Source organism: Nomascus leucogenys, chromosome 22a, assembly GCF_006542625.1.
Source record: "Nomascus leucogenys isolate Asia chromosome 22a, Asia_NLE_v1, whole genome shotgun sequence".
Taxonomy (NCBI): domain Eukaryota; kingdom Metazoa; phylum Chordata; class Mammalia; order Primates; family Hylobatidae; genus Nomascus; species Nomascus leucogenys.
In genome coordinates, this window is record NC_044402.1 from 29,522,002 (window position 1) to 29,542,229 (window position 20,228).

General features: G+C 46.0%; 1 protein-coding gene across 2 annotated transcripts in view; it reads right to left on the reverse strand.

Moving 5' to 3' along the window:
* Positions 1–443: 443 nt before the first annotated feature.
* The window catches only part of IFT43 (intraflagellar transport 43), a 95,814-nt gene continuing 76,029 nt past the window's right edge, over positions 444–20,228 (reverse strand). The window contains exons 6-10 of one of the 2 annotated variants that reach the window (XR_004028023.1): positions 2,152–2,224; positions 1,827–1,902; positions 1,230–1,292; positions 883–1,061; positions 444–755 (exon numbers count right to left, since the gene is read on the reverse strand). Coding sequence is in view for 1 of the 2 variants with exons in the window: in XM_030803993.1 (XP_030659853.1) it covers positions 942–1,061; positions 1,230–1,292; positions 1,827–1,902; positions 2,152–2,224 (332 nt within the window). In the remaining variant the exon portion in view is untranslated. The other variant, XM_030803993.1, reaches the window with a different exon arrangement.

Below are 20,228 nucleotides of genomic sequence, written 5' to 3' on the forward strand. Positions count from 1 at the left end.
GTGGGCCTTAGTTAGCTGCTGCCAGCCTAACCCAAAGCCGCATCCAAGAGAAGCAGGCAGCGAAGGGGCTCTGTCCTCAGATAAGAAGTCTCAGGGAGGAAAAGAGAAAAACAAAAACAAAAGACATCTCTGTTTAGGAGAAGGGTGAGACTCTGCTCCTGATCTCAGCACATCTTGGAACCAGGCGGTTATCATACTTGCAGCGGTGGAGATGGCTGCGACATATCTAAAAGGAGAAGGAGAAGGGAGGCCCAGGCTCCATGAGACGGCTTCCATGGAATTCTCAGGGCTGCTGGCTGGCCCCTTTCCATGAGAATCAGAAATGAGGCTCTGGGAACCTGTAGACTTTTGGAGCTCAAGGCATGGGTTGCAGGAAGAGGGGAGAAAGGAGAATGTTGTCACAACAGCCACCAAACCCTGATGCGAGTGAAGAATGGGTCTCCTTATCCCTCCCGCCGCCTCCTCCCTCTGCTGCAGAGGCCTGGAAGCCTATGATGCAGGTGGCAGTGCTGCATCACTAAGGTCACAAAGGGCCCAGAGCACCCCTGGGAAGGGAGGCCCCACCCCAGAACCCCAGTGGGCAACTGTTTGAAACCTCCCGAGAAGTGAACAACTTTCAGTAGGAGTGCCCACTCCTTGGCCGCCTGAATCGAACTCTCCCACATGCTCCGCAACAAGGCCGCGAGTTCTGAGCTCCTATCAGCTGGTTTAAAAGCTGTTCTCCTTCACTTGTGATACATTTTTCCAAGAAGAGACTGGAAAGAAATGGAGGAGATGGCACAGAATAAAACAATTTATTGCAATTGAATTATCCAATGTGGTTGACTGAATATAAATATTTTTATTACAAAATATTCCAGGTAAAAATTCGGAGCTGCTTGCAAGCTTCTTTAGCTTTAAGCTCATTGCATTTCTTCATGTCTAGAGCATGGGTGACGGGCTCAGGTGTGCCTGGCCTGCCCCGCAGGGTCCTCCTTCTCCGTCTGCAGTGGGTCCCACTCAGTGAGGACCTCTGAGGACACCTCAGTGAACAGATGGTCCCAGTCCCAGCCGACGTCATCCTGCCAAGAAGGGTTTCGCTGGGTAAGACAAAGAAAGGCCTTTTCCCTCAACTGTAGCTGACTTCTCCCTCCCATCCAGGCCTCAGGGAGGCACAGGCCAGCCGGGGAGTCGGCTGGTTATGGGAATGCCAGAGCTGAGAGACCGGGGAATTGCTGCCACCACTGTACCTCCCGGACTTCGTGCTCTGGCGCGAGCACTTTGGTGAGGAGTTTCAGGTCGATCTCCCCATCCTGTGAATGCAAACCAAAAAAGGTCAGGCTGAGCACCTTGAGGGCTTTCAGGCAACTCTTTCTCGCAAAACCAGGATCAGTTCTTGTGTGTCAGAACTTCCCAAACTGAGACCTGCAGGAATGCCTTCACAAGAGAGTAAAATCATGAATGAACCACATGCCCACTGAGAAATGAGGGAAGGCTATGCTTCCTACATGCTGGGCGTGCTTTGGGGCAAAGGACTGCACCAGGAGGGCCGAGCGTCACAGCAGTATATCCACAGGGACAGAGGGGAGTAGGGTGCCGTCAGGTGCCACGTGGGCAGCCACGGAGGCAGGTGGGAGCCTGGCACTGAGAAACACTGGACTATGTTGGGTCCAGGGTTGCTGTGAGATGAACGAGGATAAAACCTGCAGCAGAGGTATGGGGGCCAGGCAGCCAGCCTCGGGGGACTGGTGGCGGTGCTGTATAGCTTGGGAGGAACTGAGAAATCTCTATGGATTGAAGCCCGTTGCTTGGAGCCTGCCTCTCTATGCAGAAGCTGTTCCACTCACCAGTGTCTGAATGGCTGAGTACTTCATGAGGTCATTGTCCAGGTCACGATAGGTCATCACCCGCTTTATCTGGATGCTGAAGGAAAGAGAGAGCGAGAGGAGGGAACCCCAGGCAGGACCCGTTCCAGGAGTGCTGCCAGGCCACCGTCCCCAGAGCCTTGTATACAGTTGGGGATGACCAGAATGGGAACAACAAAATGGGAACCCTGGATGGAGCCCAACACCAGAAAGATCCAGATTGACATCAAGGTCCACTGTAGATGATATCTGGAGTGTATTAATTCACATGTTCTTTGCCTCCCCAATCACATCCGATTTAACCTACCTGGGAGGGGCTGCCACCTGCAAAACAAAGTCTTCTTCCTGTACTTCCTCCAGATCCGGAATGATAGGAATATCTGCAAGGAGAGGCAGAGGCAACACTGTCTGCAGAACTCATAGGGATTGTGCCTGCTTCTCCACTTCTTACTCATTCCCCTTCAACACACCAGCCATGGGGCTGTGGGCTGGGGCAGGAAGGACACTCAGATACAAACTAGGGGTAGGATCGAAGGTGGAGTTTCAACGATGTCTGAATCCCAGGCCTCACTCCAGAACCTGCTGAGATAGAACCTCCTGGGTTGGGCTCAAGCATCCCGATTTTTTTCCCAGGCGTTCCTTGGTGATTCTGATGCGTGCGACAGGTTAGGAGCCACTGCAGTGGATCTCCAAGGAGAAATGTAAAGAAATAAATGTAACGAAGGGCTTACTAGAGGAGAGGAAAGAAAAGAGGAGGAACTGACAAGTGAGCCTGGCATGGTCAGGGACAGAGGAACTGAGAACGTGTAGTGTCACAAAGCAGATGTTGCAGTGAGTGCCACTCCTCATGACCCAGATCTCTATGTGCATTAGCTCCGCAGTGCAATCATCAGGGCCCTCAGCCTGCATCTCAAGGGCATCTTCTACCTAGTGACATAGCCTGACTCCCTGGGATCCAGGCCTCCATTTGCCAGGTCTAATGTAATCAGTATGCTGATTCTACGATCATGCTTTTCTTGCTGTCTCAAGATTTCCCATCTCTGAACTCTCCAGACAACATATGATGAGACATGAGGCCATTTCTTTCAGCAATCCAACAAAATCATGCAAACAGAGAACTGGGAAACCAGTCCATCCCTTAATTGTGGCAACTTGCTTAAGTGACCAAAAATTGTCCATGTTCTCATGGGTCAACCTAACATCCTTAAGAAACATTTCCTTCTCCAAGTAAGTATCACTGACTGGTTGAGAGATTTTGTTTTAAACAGTCAGGGGTGGGGGAGAAGGGAGAGATGGTGCAAGAAAAAAGGCCTGATGGGGTGAGACAGTCCTGGAATTCCCAAAGCAACTGTAAACACGGAAAGAAGGAAAAATCCCAAAAAGAGACTGGTGAAGACATCTTTCATTTCTGCTTTCACGGATTGAATTCAATCTTAGTTTTAAAAGAGGTGGAAAATCATTTCAAGAACAGCTGAGAAGACCCTTGCCACTTTCAGGCAATTCATGATTTAGACTTTTCGATCACTCTAGTCAAGTGACGCCAGAGGATGGAAATGTCAGTTCCGAGCCTGGTGTCTTTATTATGACTTCTGACTGTGGAGGCACAGATGTTGTACCTGGAAAAAGAGAGCATGCAAGGGAAAGACAGACACAGAAAATTCAACAGAAAGAGACAGGCAGAGAAAACAAGGGATAAAAAGAGTGAAAAGGGATAAAAATAGAAATTGCTGACAGGGAAAATAAAGAAGAGACACATCCACCACCCCCCAAATAATGAACCACATTTACCAAGTCTTATAGCTAGAAAGACGCTGTTCAGAGCTTAGATTATATCTCTCTATCCTGCTAGAGAACTGGAGATGGAATGCTCTAAGATTCTATTTCTTATGCTAATAGAAATTTAGCTTTCTTTTTCCCTCCCGTTCTCCGTGATTAATGCAGTCCATTGTGCAGGCTGCTGAGAATGCCGTTCCCCAGGCTGGTAAGACTGCACAGGCCCTGTGGAGGGACAGGGAGGAAGCTGGCTGTGGCACGCACCATCAGCAGTATGACAGTTTTGGAGTGCGCCTGGCTCTCCTCGGGTGCAGAGTCCAGCCTGAGATGAATATTCAGAAGTTGGTAAGAAAATGCCCCGTGCTGAGTTTAGGGCTCAGGACAGGGTCTTCCCAAACTCCCCTTTCCCTCCACAACTTTAGCATTTGGGTCCTGTCAACTCTGCCCAGCGTCTTGGGGCTCTGAGGAATTGCACTTCTGCCCAATGTCCACTCTCACTCCCCACGGGCTTCCCTCTTCATCCCCAACCCCCTCCTCCAAATGTGCACAAAGAGTGTGGGGCTGGCCCATCTGTGACAGATCAGAGGTCAGCTCAGGCCTTGGCAAAGGGGCCGCTCAGAGTGGCGCTGGTGGGGCTGGCCACACAGTGGGATTTCTCTCTAATTGGAAGCCTGGTGCCCAGCAGAACCCGGTGAACCGCCTGAGTGGGACAGAGCCAGCGATGACAGCCAGGCCAAGGCAAGCTGGAACATTCTTGTGCAGTGACAGCTTGAGCCATCGCAGCAGAGGCAGGCCATCCAACTCCGGCCCCCAGTAGAACAGGTGTCTGCGGAGCAGGTTTTGGGCAAACTTCAAAGAACTTCACAATTTTACAGTTTCTGATTTACAATCACAGGCAAGTGCTCATGAGCATATAATATGTTCTGGGGAATTTTTTTTTCTCTTTATCTCCTTCCCCCGTCCCCGCTCCCCCACTCTCACGTATACCATGAACGAACACAGAAAAAGGAAAACAGACTTAGGAAACTAGCTTCTTCACAAAATTACCTCTGAGCAGTGATCCGGCCTGCCTCCAGTAAGAGACAGTGATGACCTGCAAAGGTGGACTGGTGATGCAGCCTGATTCAGGTTGTAAAGTTTGACATGCAAAGCACACGATTTTAACAGAGACAATATAAGGAAGACAGGAGTCAGTTACGGTACTATTGAAAAGCAACCACCATTTTAAAAAATCCAAAAATTATGTTTACTTTATTTTCCTTTTCTTCAATGTTGCTAATACTGAGAAGAACATGAACAGCTGCAATGAGGTCAGGGCGTGCTGTGTAGAACTCCTTGCTCCATGGTTAAGAAGCAGGCTCTGGAGGAAGGAGGGTCCGCTCCAAACCCTGGCTCCACCACCTACTAGTTGTGTGACTTTTTCTCTCTATGCCTCAGTTTCTTCATCAATACAATGAAGATCAGACTCACGCCCACCCAGTCAGTTGCTGTATTAAATGCAATGATCTTTATAAAATACTAGCACTGTGATCAGTATGTAATATTCAATAACTATTTTTATGGACTTCACCGATATTATAATATTACATATGTAGAGAAACTATATGGCTCCACCTTCATTTTCTCCTGCCCAGTGATGGCCATTTTTCAGAAGAGAACACTGAGGCTAAGCAAGATGAAGCAGCTTGCATGGAGTGAAACTATGAGTAACAGACTTCAATGTGGCTGCGATGCCTGAGCCCTGCCACGCCCCACACAGGCTTTCTTCTCAAAAGTGAAATGCCTTCAAAGACACCTCCTCCTATAGTGAAGGGGTGAGACAGCTGCCCATGGTCGAGACAGCTTTCACTTAACGTCCTGTGAAACTTAAATATCCTCTCTTCTGGGGTCTTTCTCTCGATTCCAATAACTAGAGATATGCTAAGTCCTCTCCCTTACCATACACCCTGACTCGCTACTTCTCTACAAGGCTAAATGGGGCAGAGTGGAAAAAAGGCACCACATCAGAGTCCCAGAGACTCCATCTCCACCAACTCTATCTTATTAAACTAGCCCCAAGGAGGAGGAGGTGGCCAGACACTTTGAACAGCCCGAGGAGGGGAAGGTGAGGCAATAGGGCTGTTGACATCCCTGGCACCATGGGAGCCGGTATCCCCAGCTTCCCCAGCAGGCAGTGCCACCATCACACGGCCGCGCTGCTCTCTGCCCCAGCTCTGATGCTTAAATGGAAGACTCCTTCCTTGCCTTGTGCACTGCTCCCTGCCTCGACGTTGGCTATCTCACAGCTGTTCAACCTGCTTCTCTGTCCCATGTGGGGCCTAGTCAGCCACGCTATGAGGAAACTCCATTTGTCTGCTTGTTCATTCATTCTTTCATTCATTCGTTCAAGGATACTGATGGAACACCCACTATGTGAAAGGTACCATGCCAGTAACAACAGCAAATAAAACAGACATGGTCCCTGTTTTCATGGGGCACCGGTCTGGTGGAGGCTAATAAACACAAAGAAAGGTACTGCTTACAGATTAAAATACACACAAAGAAGGAAACCAACTGGATTTCATGATGGAAAGCAACAGGGAAATCTGATTATTTTTCTAAAACAAAAGTAACATTATAGGTAGTAATAAATTAAAATGCTATAGAAAGGTTTAAAATGAAAAATGTCCCTTCTGTGAGACCCAGTCATCTCCCTAGAAGTAATCACTGTTAACGATCTTTTCATATTTATTTGCTGAAAAGAATCCGTGAATAACACAGCACGTATGTCCTTTTAAAAATGCTCACAAATGGGATCACACTACACAGACACTGTTCTGCACCTTGCTTGTATCTTTCCTTATCAATATATAGATGTATTTTACTTCTTTTAAGTGACCTTCTAATATTCTATTGAACATTGCTCCACAATGCATTTAATCCAGTCCAGAGAGGATTTAATTTGGGGGTGTGGGATTAGGGTTAGTAGGGTTAGGGTTGAGGAGTTAAAGAAGGAAGAATACATATTTCTGCATTGAGGACAGGGCAGCTGAAGCTGAAGGAGAAGCAGGATTCAGCCAGGCGGGGAACAACACGTGCAAAGGTGCTCAGCGGTGAGAAGTAACTGGAAACACTGGAGAAACTGAAGGTGGGACATTGTGGTTGGGCTACACCAGACGCCTTCCAAGGCATGATGCGGGGAAATCCAGAGGGACTAAGCAGGACAGAAAATGCATGTCCCTTCCTTAGTGGATCACTTCTGAATCTAACAAGCAGAAATAAGAGCTTCCTACTTTATCCTTCCATAATACTTTATTCGTGGCCACAGGGTAACCCTCACTACCTTGCAGGAGGTAGAATCCATGAAATTTTCCCCCAGTCTGCCCCCTGGATGGTGAACTAGCTGAGAGCAATGCCACATCCCAGGCATCTGTGCATTCCAAGGACTGGAAAAATTAGGAACAACTGAATAGAACTGCATTCAACAGATGCTCCTCAGGTCAGGAAGTGACACACACAGAAGAGCCATGTCAACCTTCTCTACTTCTCTACATTGTTCCAATTAGAATTGCTACTGAGTCCTAAAGCTGCCTGAGTAGGATTCATTTCATAAGAACAAATAAGAGTAATCCTTGGCTACTTCCTGGATTTGATAACATCATAGCAAAGGCTTTGGCTTCCTTCAGAGCTGCAAGGTCCCCTGGGAAAGGCTTGTGCATATCCAAGAAACAATGGACGTGTGGAGACAAAGTCTCAGAGGAAGAGTCATTCAAACTTGGTCCAATATGGCCCATCTGGCTTCCATCCTGAGGCTGGGTCACACTGCTCTTCACCAATCTCCACATTCTGGAACCACTCAACAGAGGCTTATTAACGCACAGCAACAGCAGTACAAATCTATTTCAAAAAAAGAGATCGCCAAATGGGAAACTCATTTTGATACTAGAACACTACTCTGCCGACACCCAACACACATCTACCCAAAAAATCATTCAGCAGATGATACCACAGAAATAAATGGGTGCTGCCTAAATAAATAGAAACTTATGGAATACCAATAGATCAATTACAACTGGTTTCAAAGATGTGAGCTGTTGGATGTGAGGGCAACTGCCATTTGGCCTGAAATACATTCATTATGGATAATATCATCACATGCGCACACTAAAATGCTAATTACCTAGCAAAGTCCCAGAAGGATCCTTTTCAGTTCCCGTAGCCTGACAGTCAAAAGCCTACCTGCCTCTTCCAATGAAGCCAGCCCCAAATCTCTGTGATGCGTTTTGTGATAGCATGTGTTCAGATCCAGCTGTCGTTTGCCTGTTTGGGTACCGCTAGAACAGAAAGTGACTTCTTAGATTGGACTCAGCTTGCAATGAGTATATCCCAAGTACTACCCAGCTCTTCACGTGGAGTATAAATCTAACTCCAGCAGGGTTAGAACAAAGGAGACACCCCAATCTGTCCCCTGGGTCCCACCCAGGCAGAGATGCCTCAGGCAGGGAGCTTCTTCCTCTCTGTAACCCTTAACTCTTTGCTAATTTTCTTGGTTGGGGATTTCTGAATAGGATTCCCTGGTCGTGTTCGGAAGGGCTTCTAGAGAATTACATAAAGTCTCTTCTGTACTCCAGCACTTTCTCACCTTGACATCTGAGCAAATGATACAAATGGTGGGCTTAGCTTTCCAGCTTCCTCAGGGTGCTTAATGATGACACCACCCCACTCACTTCATTTACTCAATGAGCTTCCAAAGGCAAATGCTGTTTGGTTACACACAATCTCTTCCCAAACTTCTTTCCCACTCAGTGCCCTGGCCACTGCAGAGCACTCACAGGCTGTTCAAGGCTCATATCTACCATACACAGCCAAGTTCAACAACCAATCCACATGAAAGCGATCTGGACATGCAGCTTAAGGACACCCCCAACAAGAGCAGTCCAGACAAACCCCTGATTCTGTGCCCAAAGTCAACAGACATTCAGAGCTCTCAAGTGGAAGAAAACAATGCCCATGTTTTTAGGAGATGACAACTTAAAACCAGAGATCATTATAATTTTTCTCTGCAGCTACAAAACTTTGTTTTACTGAATGCTGTTACCTTCTGCATCACGTATGGGGAATTTTAAACAGGCAAATGGAAGAAGGTCTGATTGAAGATGAAGTTAAGTGAAAGAAATTGGTCTCATTTAGCACATGACAGGATTCATCTGTGTTCCCAAGTCCACTGAGGTGGCATCATGGGCGTTTCATATTCATGAGCTGCTGTGACACTATGTCCCCTCATTTACAAAGAACCGTGTTCAGCAAATTCTGTCCCTGTGGACACTCCGTGCATTTCATGGTCTTGTCAGAGAGACATCAAATGCTCCAGTAACCAAATACCAGAAAATGGCTTTAATTAGTGGATCTCAATCGTATAAATAATTTTTTTTCTAAGTCAAAAAATGGAGAATTTTTTAAAAGAGAAAAGAAAAGGGAAAGCAGGAGGCAACAGGCTTCAAACACCCAAAGGAACAAGGGAAAGAGGCAGTCACAGAGGAGCTCCTGAGCGGTCCCCTGCACTCCTCGAATCAGGGGACAAGGGGCACAAACACGTCTCAGGTCTCTGGCAGGTGTGCTTTATGAAGATGTGTCCCTTGTGATTTCACCTGATTAGAGCTGGGTCCAGGGCTGTGCTCGTTACTGGCAGGTAGGAGAAAGAGAGTCTGAAAACTGTGACAGTGGCTACAGAGCCATGCTGCAAAAGGTGTGGAACAGGACTGACCACACGCAGCATGCATGTGGCCCTGCAGACATAGCGGGGCATATGGTCAGGAGCCACGCAGGAGCAGGTCCCTGAGGAGGCGTGCGATGGGGAAACAGGGTGAGGAGGCCCTGTTCTGCAGTGCCAGTTTGGGGTGCCCATACGGTGAAATGCCTCCATGCTCCTCCAAACTGAATCTCTCCTGATACTGCTGGGGAAAAAAGATCACAGACCTTAAGAGGAGGAAGATCAAAATAGCTGATTGCTCCTCACAGTCCCCCAAGCTGTGACAGCCCTCTTGGCTGACAATGGGTTGGGGAGGGAGGTTTGGACTGAGTTTCATTTCTGAGGTCAGTCAGGCCTCAGCACAGTTGGGATCTGGCTGGATCTTCAGCAAAGAACGGGGTTTATAAGCACGTCGACTTGGCTCCGGAGACACTATGGTGTATGAATGCTGGACCTCATTATGTTACCCACAGAGGGATGTTAGCATGTTTCTGAAGGAGCCACGAATGTCATCCTCTAGACAGCAATGTTCCTGTCATCCCATCCAGGTCCACTGAAGGTTATACAAGTATCAGTATTGGCAATGCAAGGTGGCAGCAGCCAGGACTCAGCCTTGCAGGCCTGAGAGTCAGGCAGCGCCCTGAGAGGACTCTCCATAGGGAACAGCCTAGCAGTCTCAAATGACCCCATTCTGAAGAGGAGCCTGGCGTCATCTGCCCAGGTGACCTTTAGGGAGTATGGCCCGCTGGTTACTGTCAATTGAAGGAAACGAAGAACGCAGTCCTGCAGTAGCTCTCTCAGAGCCTCGTGGAGGCCCCAGCTTTCATCTGTGGAAATGTGTTAAGGACAAGGAGGGGTAAAGGACTTTAAACGTGATGAAGAAATAAAGTGGCTAGAAGGAACGGAAGCCGAGGAACTCTCCACTCTCTTCAATAAGGCCCAAGATGAGTGATCTGGTATTAATGTGACAGAGCGCACCTTCTCAGAGCCGCCAGTGGAAGAACATTAGAAACCAGGCATATCTGATTCTATTTCATCCTCTTCATGTTACACTGAGAAAAACAAGACAAACTACACTGCTTTTATTCTAAATCCTTAGGTTTTGTATTTTTCCTTATATATATTTATTAAAAAAATGCTCCTTTGATCAGTGCCACCCGTGACACCCCCACATACGGAATGCTTCTGAGCGGCTCCCTCTGTGCAAGGCCACTGCTGGTGACAGCCAGCTGGTTTTGATCACAGCCACTCGGAATCGAATTTTCATAAGACAGATGAGGAGTCTTACTGCTGCTCGCTCTCTTATCAGATGAGAAAGGTGGGGAGGGGGAGAACGGGTCCTGAGGGAGCAGCGCAACAATCAAGGGCGGCGGGGCTCTTTCTCTGTCCCTCCGCTGCTGCAATTTTCAAAGGAGTTCGCCTCGGGCACTTTTAAATGATGGTGTCTCAATTCTGTAATCATCTTTCAAGAGCTTTCTCTTAAAGGGTCTTTTAGGTAAACCTAGTCTGTCAACCACACTTATGGACTCAGGAATCACACTGTGTCCTCCTGCGTGTGTATATAGGCAAGTACACACACACAGAGATGTGTGCACATGCGCACACACTGGACATCTCTGAATGTTCAGAAAGCTGGTAGAGCCTAAAGCACGAAAGGAAGACGTGTCACTTGGCCATGAAGTTTGCCTCTTGCGAGGGTCAGAGGATTCCCTATTACCTCTTCCCCAGATTTCTGCCCTATGTAGGTTTTGCTGCCTCAGGTCCTCCTTTAGAAACTTATCTCCATGCGTGATGTGTCAGAAGGAAAAGACTTCTCCAACTGAGGGCCAAGTGATGTCCTAAGTCCAACCTCAGATGCACAAACATGCCTGTCCCTTCCCATCTCACCTAGGCAACAGCTAGCTGCCAGCCTTCAAATGGAGAAATGAACCACAGCCTTCTATTTAGGAGAGCACAGACAGTCACCAGTCATCCCAGGCCAAACCTGCTGTGTTCTGGGTTACAAAGACTATTTGGAGCAACTCTACAACTCCACCTATCTTTTTCCATTGCAGAGAACATGCTGCCTTTTCTTTATATAGTCCCTGTCACTGGAAACAGACACCCTAGAATACTGAGCCTCTCTTTCTTTCTGGTCAAATAAAAATCAAAGCAGTCTAAGATCTCCCTGGGCAGTGGTCCTCATCCATCTAAGGCCGCTCTCCTGCTCGCATCCTCATTCACCCGCTCCTGTCACAACTGTGTGGAGGTGAAGAAGTGCTCGTGCCTCTTCCTGAAAGCTGAAACACCACGTACAGTCACATCTGGGACAGTCTCACAAAACTAAATAGGATTGGCTTTGTCCTATCCTGATCCTGTCTTCTGTATTAAATGGGGACAGAATCCAAGAAGTTACAGCATACAAACCCTGATCTCTATAATGATTTTTGGGGAGATTTAACTCTTTTACTTTTGTCAGTGCTCAATGCTGGATGATTTGCTATTAATCACAATCCTCCTAAAGACTACAGCATGACAGAATGCTGACAGAGCTTTCTCTCTGTGTTCCTGGAGGAAGGTTAATACAACCTGCTTTGTTTAAAACATGCATTTGTGCACAAGACTTCCATTTTCATTCTTCACATTCTACCTCTTCAGATGCACGCAAGCAAGCTGCTCACATAACAAGGAAAATGGAATCCCACAGACGTTACTACTGTCAACCTTGTTTTGAGCAGGGATGTTCGTGATGGTATGTTCGGAAAGCCTGGTGTGACCCAGACATTTCAGGGCATAGTTAGGGACTCTGGCCTAGCCCTGCCAATGCAAGAGGAGGTCTGGTCAAGTCTCATGGCCCAGTGGTGCTCTGTGGAATTTCAGTTCTCACCAAACCTCCCAAACTCTCCAATACTCACACTGCGATCTGTACAAGCCCAGTGAAACTCTTCCAGCCCTAAAATAGGTTCTTGCCTCTGGAGGATTTAGCACAGGCACTCTTGAACTCATCATGTAAAAGTAATCTCCATGGATTTGATGGAAAAAAGAGAGGAATGGTCAAACCTGAAGATTCTGCTTCAGGTCACGAGAGCTTTAAAGACCTGGTCTCTTGTGTTTGTCTCTAGCCAGCCCAGGCCCTGCTGGAGACAAGACTTGACAATGAGAGGAGCAACAGAACTGAGGACATGGCCAAGAAGTAAAGCTGAGAATCGCGATGGGGGAGCTGATATGCAACAGGCGGCTGGAAAATAGGTGGAGATGGGCCTCCTCCATAAGTAGGGCTGTGAACGGCAGGGGGTGGGGAGGTAGGAGACACAAAGACCACGTCCGAGTCCCAGCACCACCATTTCCCAGCTGTGGTGTGCTGGAGCAGCTCGCACCGGCCCCAAAGAGCCACTTGCTAAATTCTTAGGAATTTTGCCTGCAGGTTGTCAAACGGAAACATCATTAAAGATGAAATTATACATTCTTATAATTAAGTAAATTATATTAAAAAGAAAGATAATAAATACTCAAAACTCACCATTTCCTGAATTTAACTATTTTCCTATTATCTGTGATCTTGAGGCTATGTGTGCCTATCGTGTACCTGTATGGAGGAAGTAAAGACCGTGTGATGGTGCTGCTGCCCATCTCTTCCCACCTCTGAAATCAGTGATGTCATGTTGGGAGTTTGAAATCAATCATGGTGGGAGTATTTACACCACAGACTTGGCAAACACTACCAATCAGGACCTTCCCCCGCACCTGGAGAGCACATCGCTGCTTATTAGCCATGTGACCTCGATGAGTTATTTAACTTCATAAAGTTTTGGTTTCCTCCTCTGTAAGATGGTGAGAATCACTGTGTCTCCTTAGAATTGTGAGGATTAACTGAAGTACGGCAGGTAGTGCAGTCGGCATAACGCCTGGCTCACGGTAAACACAAACATTAATTACCAATATTATTTCCTACAAGAATGATTTTTCAAATTTCTTACTCAATATCCTGTAAACAGACCAACGTTTAACAAGGCACTGAGACAAAAGAGAGGGCAGCTTAGTCCTTGGACCAGTAAGCACCAATCCACCTCACCCAGCCCCCATTCCCACGATGGATGTGGAGTTCCTACATGCGCATGTGTTAGGAAAGGTTAGGGAGACTGAGAAAGACCTTAATGTCTAGTCCTAGTAACTCTGAACTTAGGAAAACAAATTGAGTTTAAGGAGTGTTATTTGATAAAACATCAGAAGTAGTATGTTAGGCCATTCTTGCATTGCTATAAAAAAATACTTGAAACTGTGTAATTTGTAAAGAAAAGAGGTTTAATTGGCTCATGGTTCTACAGGCTGTGTAGGAAACACAGCAGCCTCTGCTTCTGGGGAGGCCTCAGGAAGCTTCCAATCACGGCGGAAAGTGAAGGGGGAGCAGGCACATCACATGGAGAAAGCAGGAGCAAGAGGGAGGGGTGGGGAGGCACCACACACTTAAAACAACCCAAACTCACTCACTAGCATGAGGACAGCGCCAAGGGGATGGTGCCAAACCATTCATGAGAAAGCCAGCCCCATAATCCAGTCACCTCCCACTAGGCCCCACCTCCAATACTGGGGATTACAATTCAACTTGAGACTTGGGCGGGGACACATATCTAAACGATATCAAGTAGTTACAATCATTTTTTAAAAATTAGGGAGGCCAAGGAACCAGGTTTAGGAACCACCTAGGAAGTCTCATATGCTATATTAAGCCTAAGGAAGCAATGCCAACATAATGAAATGTTCTTACTAAGTGAGAGTGGAGTTGAGCCATCAGGGTTTCCGTTGATTAGTTTTTAAAGAGTTCTTTCTACTTTCTCTCTATGACAAAGCTGTTTTGGCTCAGAGTGACTCTGCTGTTTGAAGAAGAAGGGATGAAGGATATGGTGAAAGAATTAAGCAAAAAACAAGAGAGAGTCCAAAAGAGAGTTAGAAAGCCTGGAGACAGATGAATGGGAAGAGGGAGAGACAGCGGGACGACAGTCCTCTACAGGTAACATTTTTCTAATTCCATTGACAGCCTAGCATCTCACATCTCTTCCAGCCTCATTGCCTGGCTGTGTTCAGTCACTTTTACCTGTTTTCCCTGTTGACATGGATAGAAAATTGAGCAATTACCCTTAAACTTAGCACTTTCAGATCATCCAGATTGCTACGCTTGCAGAATTAAGTCTTCAATTGCCCCTGGCTAGAAGTGGCTCAACCCAGCTTGTCCTTTAGGAATTAAACACTTTTTGGTTCGCCAGAAGGATTTACTATTCCTAAGGTTTTGAGGTATTCAATTCTGCCAAAACTGGACCTCAGGATGCAAAGGAGCACAGCCCTCTCCTGTGGGGGTGAGGCATGCCCAGGTTCCTGAGAGCTGGCAGCTGCCAGGAGGAAGGAGCTACAACTCCACTCAGTCTTGGGCTCTGCTAAAAGGCAATGGTTAAACACAAGACTGAGTCCTTTTTTTGGGCTCCTGTTTTCAGAGACTTTCTACTTTTTAAGGACATATTTTGGAGCTTGCAAATTCTTTTGTAACTTGAATTTAGCGCTGAGATGAACTTTTGAAAGTTGAGTCCGTATCTAATTGCATATTCAGAGATTATTCCACCTGAACATTCTTCATCTTTTTTAAAAGATAATTTGTTTGCTCCTGTCAGTGTGCCTCTCAATGCCCATCTTCAGTCTCACCTTCTATCCAGAGTTGACTTCCTGATAATTGGGTTGTAGAGCTGGAAGAGACTAAGAAGGCCTGGAAGAGGTTAGAGAGGGGACATAACTTAGCACTTGCTGTCTCCTCTCCTCTCTAGGAGTCTCCTCCCTGGCCCCTGACTTCATACCCCCCTTTTCTGACAACTCTACTCTGCCCTCAAGTTGAAGTTTAAAAGTCATTTCTCTAGAGTGGCTTTCTCTCATCCCCCAGTCCAAATCAAGTCTCCATTCCCTTGGTGCTGTCCTTGAGATAGGGAGTTCTGGTTGTTTAAAAGTGTGTAGCGTCTCCCCTCCCTCTCTCTCTTGCTCCTGCTTTCGCCACGTGACGTGCCTGCTCCCCCTTTGCCTTCTGCCATGAGTGGAAGCTTCCTGAGGCCTCCCCAGAAGCAGATGCTGCTGTGCTTCCTGCACAGCCTGCAGAACCATGAGCCAGTTGAGCATCTTTTTCTTTATACATTGCCCAGTCTCAGGTATTTCTCTCACAGCACCCAGTGCACTCGTCCTTCAGGGGACTCAGTCGCAGTTTGTCCTTACTTATTTTGCTGTGTGACTATTTGTTTAAGCCCTGTTTTCCTGAATAGATTGTAAACTGGATGAGGGTAAGAACAATGAATTCAGATCAACATCGCGTCCCCATGCTTAGCCCCATGCATCACAATCACACTCAGCAATATTCATCAAGGGGTTGTAAATGAACGAACAAATAAATGAACTAATGACTTGCCTAAAGTCACTTGTAGAGACTGAGTTCAAGCCTACTCCAGATCTGATGTTCTTTCTCTAACACCATACAACTTTCCATGACAGAAGAAGTCTAAAGGGCTTAGGGCAAGCTGGAAACTTGATTCCAAGAGCAAGAATGGATGATTATGCCACTGAAGGATGGTCATCTCAGTAAGACAGAGCAGTTTTGCCATCCTACAGTTTGGGGACCATGAGGTCATTTGGGGCTCTGGCTGTCCATCATTCTCCAGCTATTCTCCAGAATCATGAATCCCCACTTCCCTGAAGCATTGTGTCAGCTATAGTTGTGGGTAATTCTACCTAGAATCAGCAAATTACGTGAGTGGCAATCTTCATAACTTAATCAAAGGCAGTTTATGTGGGGAGGATGAGTATTGTAGTTGGGAAAGGACCAGAATCAAGACCTATCTCTGCTGAATCAGCTTCTCTTCTGGTTACTATAAATTCCGTATTCATTCTCCATGTGGAGTCTCTTATGCCAGACATCCTTCCTTGGAAGGTCTTTCACATTCTTCCCTAGCTAGCCAACTCTTATCCATCCTTCAAGACCCAGCACACGCTCTTCCTTTCTCCTGAAGTGTTCTCAGCCCTCAGGGATCAGTTCCTCTTCTGAACTCATGGCCATTAGTAATGTAAGCCACTAACACAGGAATGACCATTTGCTGCCTTTGCCATCCACTAAACTGTTGTCTTAGCTATGGAACTTTTGCAGTGCCTTTTACCTTTTATGCCTTGTCCCCCCAACAAAGTTCTGTGCTCCTTCAGAGCAGTGCCCCAAGAGGTCTGGTGAAAGATTTGCACATCAGCTCCTAAAGGTCTAATCCAACTTGTAGATACATTTTGTCCTGCTTATGAAGTGTTTTTAAAAATTATTCCTGTCATTTTTAAAAACATGAATTTGAAAAATTTTAAGCTATGCCAGGCATCTCCTCTCTGGGTTCACCACAGGCCCCACCATCCTTTATTTTACACTTTTCTGTTTCACGGGTTTACATTATCTGCCTGGCTTCTAACAGAGTCTGAGCTGGTAGCCTGGTCGTGGTCTTGCAAATAGTCCCCATGTAGTACATTCTGGTTAAGCAATAGATCCCAAAGCCACCTCTGATGTCACTCACTCTCCATTTCTGAAAACACACCCAATCTTCAAAGCTCCTTTTCTCTTTTTTTTTTTTTTTTTGAGGAGTCTCACTCTGTCTCCCAGGCTGGAGTGCAGTGGTGAGTGCAGTAGTGTGATCTTGGCTCACTGCAACCTCCACCTCCTGGGTTCAAGTGATTCTCCTGCCTCAGCCTCCTGAGTAGCTTGGATTACAGGCATGCACCACCACACATGACTAATTTTTTTAAAATTTTTAGTAGAGACAAGATTTCACCATGTTGGCCAGGTTGGTCTCGAACTCCTGACCTCAGGTGATCCACCCACCTCGGTCTCCCAAAGTGCTGAGATTACAGGCGTGAGCCACTGTACCTGGCCTCTCTTCTATTTTTCTTTTCTCTTTTTAGAAAGCCTGAAGCATCAATGGATGGAGAAAATGCTTGTCTTCTAACCCTAGGCATCAGAGGTCTGGAAGACAGCATGCATCTTCCCAAGGAAAGAATAAGCAACACGTACCATGGATGAAGCAAGGGAGGCTGAATGCTGAGCAATATACATAGAGAGAGAGACATGTCTCCTGAAAGTTGTCTATGAAAGACCGAAAGAAAGAGAAGGAAGGGCATTTCCTTACTGGATCAGAAGCTCCTGAAGGGCAAGGACTGTCTCATTCATCACTAACTCCAGCATCTAGAGCAATACAGGCCACAGGAGGCGTCGGATGAAAAGCTGCTGGCTTTCCTCAATAAAGTCTAATCTCCAAGGCTGGTAGTGGAAGGAGACTGTCTACTGGGAAAGGGCCCTGACCTTAGATCCTCATTTCTATTCTCTAATATTCACATCTTGTCCTTTGAAATTGGTCACCAATCACATATCCCTACAAGTGTAAGAGAGTGATCAGCCCCTTCCTAAGTGATAGTGCTCCTTGCACAGACCACCTCAAAGAGCCTGGATGTGATTTTATTAGGAACCACTAGGTTTCCTTACAGGTGCCCAAAGATCTGCTTAATGTCATTGCTGAATGGACGTCCATGGATGATTCAGGGAAATCATTCCCGAGTTTCCCCACCCACTGGATATTCTAAGTTCAAAGCAGCAGCCTTCACTAGCCAACCAAGTAATTCTCTGAGCAAAGATAATTCTAGAAACTAGTTATATGTAACATATGATTCCTACTGCATAATGGATTCTAAACATTCATATACAGTGAAATGGACTAAGTCAAGTGTGAAGTGTAACATATGAACTGATTTTCCATTAAAGGACTCAAGCATAACTGCATGGAAAACAGATTTATGTTGGAGAAGAGGCATCCCTCCTGGAGGGTAAAAGCAGGAGCCCTCTCTGACAAGAAAGGGTTTTATGCTTCAAACCTCCAGGGCCAAAATAAAGGCCAAATCGCAAATTTCACATATCAAGTTTATGAAGGAGGAAAAAATACTAGAGGTATTCTTGAAAATAGGTATCTTTCTTCTTTCCTTCCTTAATGAAATTTTATTAAGCAGCCCATCAATCATTCTAGGCACTCTATATTACAAATCTGGAAGCTGACATTAATACAAACTACCTGTGGAAGGAGACGCCAGTGTATCTGAGAGTTGTACCATTTGTTAGAGCCCGGAGGCTAAGAACGAGGGCCCTGAGGTCAAGATCCATATTCAGACCCTGGTGCTACCATTTATTAGTTGTCTGGCCTTAGGTAAGGTTACCTTTCTTTGCCTTAGTCTGCTTTAAAATGGAGTTAATGAGCTGGGCACAGTGGCATATGCCTGTAGTCCAGCACTTTGGGAAACCGAGGTGGAAGGACTGGTTAAGCCCAGGAGTTTGAGGCCAGCCTGGTCAACACAGATCCCATCTCTTAAATTTTTTTTAAAATAAATAATAAATTAAATGGGGATAATAAACAATCTAAATGCGTATCAACAACTGAACATACCGTGGTATGTCCATAGAATGGAATATTATTCAGCAATGAAAATACACAGGCTAATGATGTATGCAACAGCTTAGATGAATCTCAAAATCATTACACTGAGTGAAAAAAAAAAGCCAGGTGCAAAAGAGTAAATACTTATGCTTCCATTTATATAAAATTCTAGAAACCGCAAGCTACTCTATAGTATGAACAACACATCAGTAGTTGTTTGAGGCCCAGGGAGAGAGAGGAAGGATGGGCTGGAAGGGGCATGGAGGAACTTCTGGGTGATGGGAATGTTCTGTCTTGTGGCAGGGGTTTCACAGGTATAGACATCTGTGAAAACCTAAATTGTACACTTTAATAAGGATATCGTTTATTGTATACAAATCAGGCCTTAGTAAAGTTGATTTTTCAAAACTTTCCTACTGATTTGTTTTGAGAAGTAAATGAGAGAAAATGTAGTGTTTGGTAGTAAATGATGATGATGGTGATGTTGGTGGACACTGGGGCATGACAGCAGATTGTCCTGGAAGTCAGAGGACCAGAGTTTCTCTCTTTGAGTCCTGTTATTTTATATAATAATCTCTGAACTTCACTTTCTTAACATGACAAAGGACAGGTCTGGACAAGGTGTCCTAGAGTTCCTTAAAGGTGCAACAATTTGATCCTAAAGTGATGATGCCCCGATGGCAGCCAGTACAACTTTCTAATTCCATGTATTTATAACATGTGTAAACTTCAGTGCTCAGAGGATTTTGCTATAACATTTAGCAGTTACTCCTTGAAATTTAGTATTTCCATGATGAAAAAAGTAGAGAAAGTAGAATTTCAGAAGTCTTTTCAAGGGAGTTGGGAATAGGTTTAAGGCAGGGTGGAGAAAACCCTGGAGAAGAGTACAAGTCCAGATAATTCTGTAGATTATCAATTTGTTTTCTTGTGTTTCCATTTAGAAGTTTCTGCAAAAGAACTCTAAAATCCTTTTTCCTGAGTTTAATGCTTTCTTACTTAAAACACAAGTCTCTTGGTGCTTTGAACAAATACAAAACATGAGCAACTGGGGACTGAGGCTGTCCAAAGAAGACGTCCTGCAGGAAACAACCTGCCCTTTACTCACTTCTACACACCTCCAAGACTGGCCAGATCCTCACACTACAAACAACCAGCCTTCATTACTACTGTCCCTCATGCCGGTTCAAACCAGAGGCTCTAGAATCGTTGCTCTAGCATTACAATTTCCATGCACACTGCTCCTTAACCACCTACCCGCTTTGCTCACATCTGGCAGACACTCTACCTCCTTCAGTCCTTGGGTACATCCTCTTGGATGGTCACCTTACTGTCCTATGCAACCAATGGCTGAAGAAGCAGTCTGCGATGACAGGCAGATCACAAGTGTGGCCAGCAGCCACCAATCTCTGAGCTGACAATTTGGCACTGGCA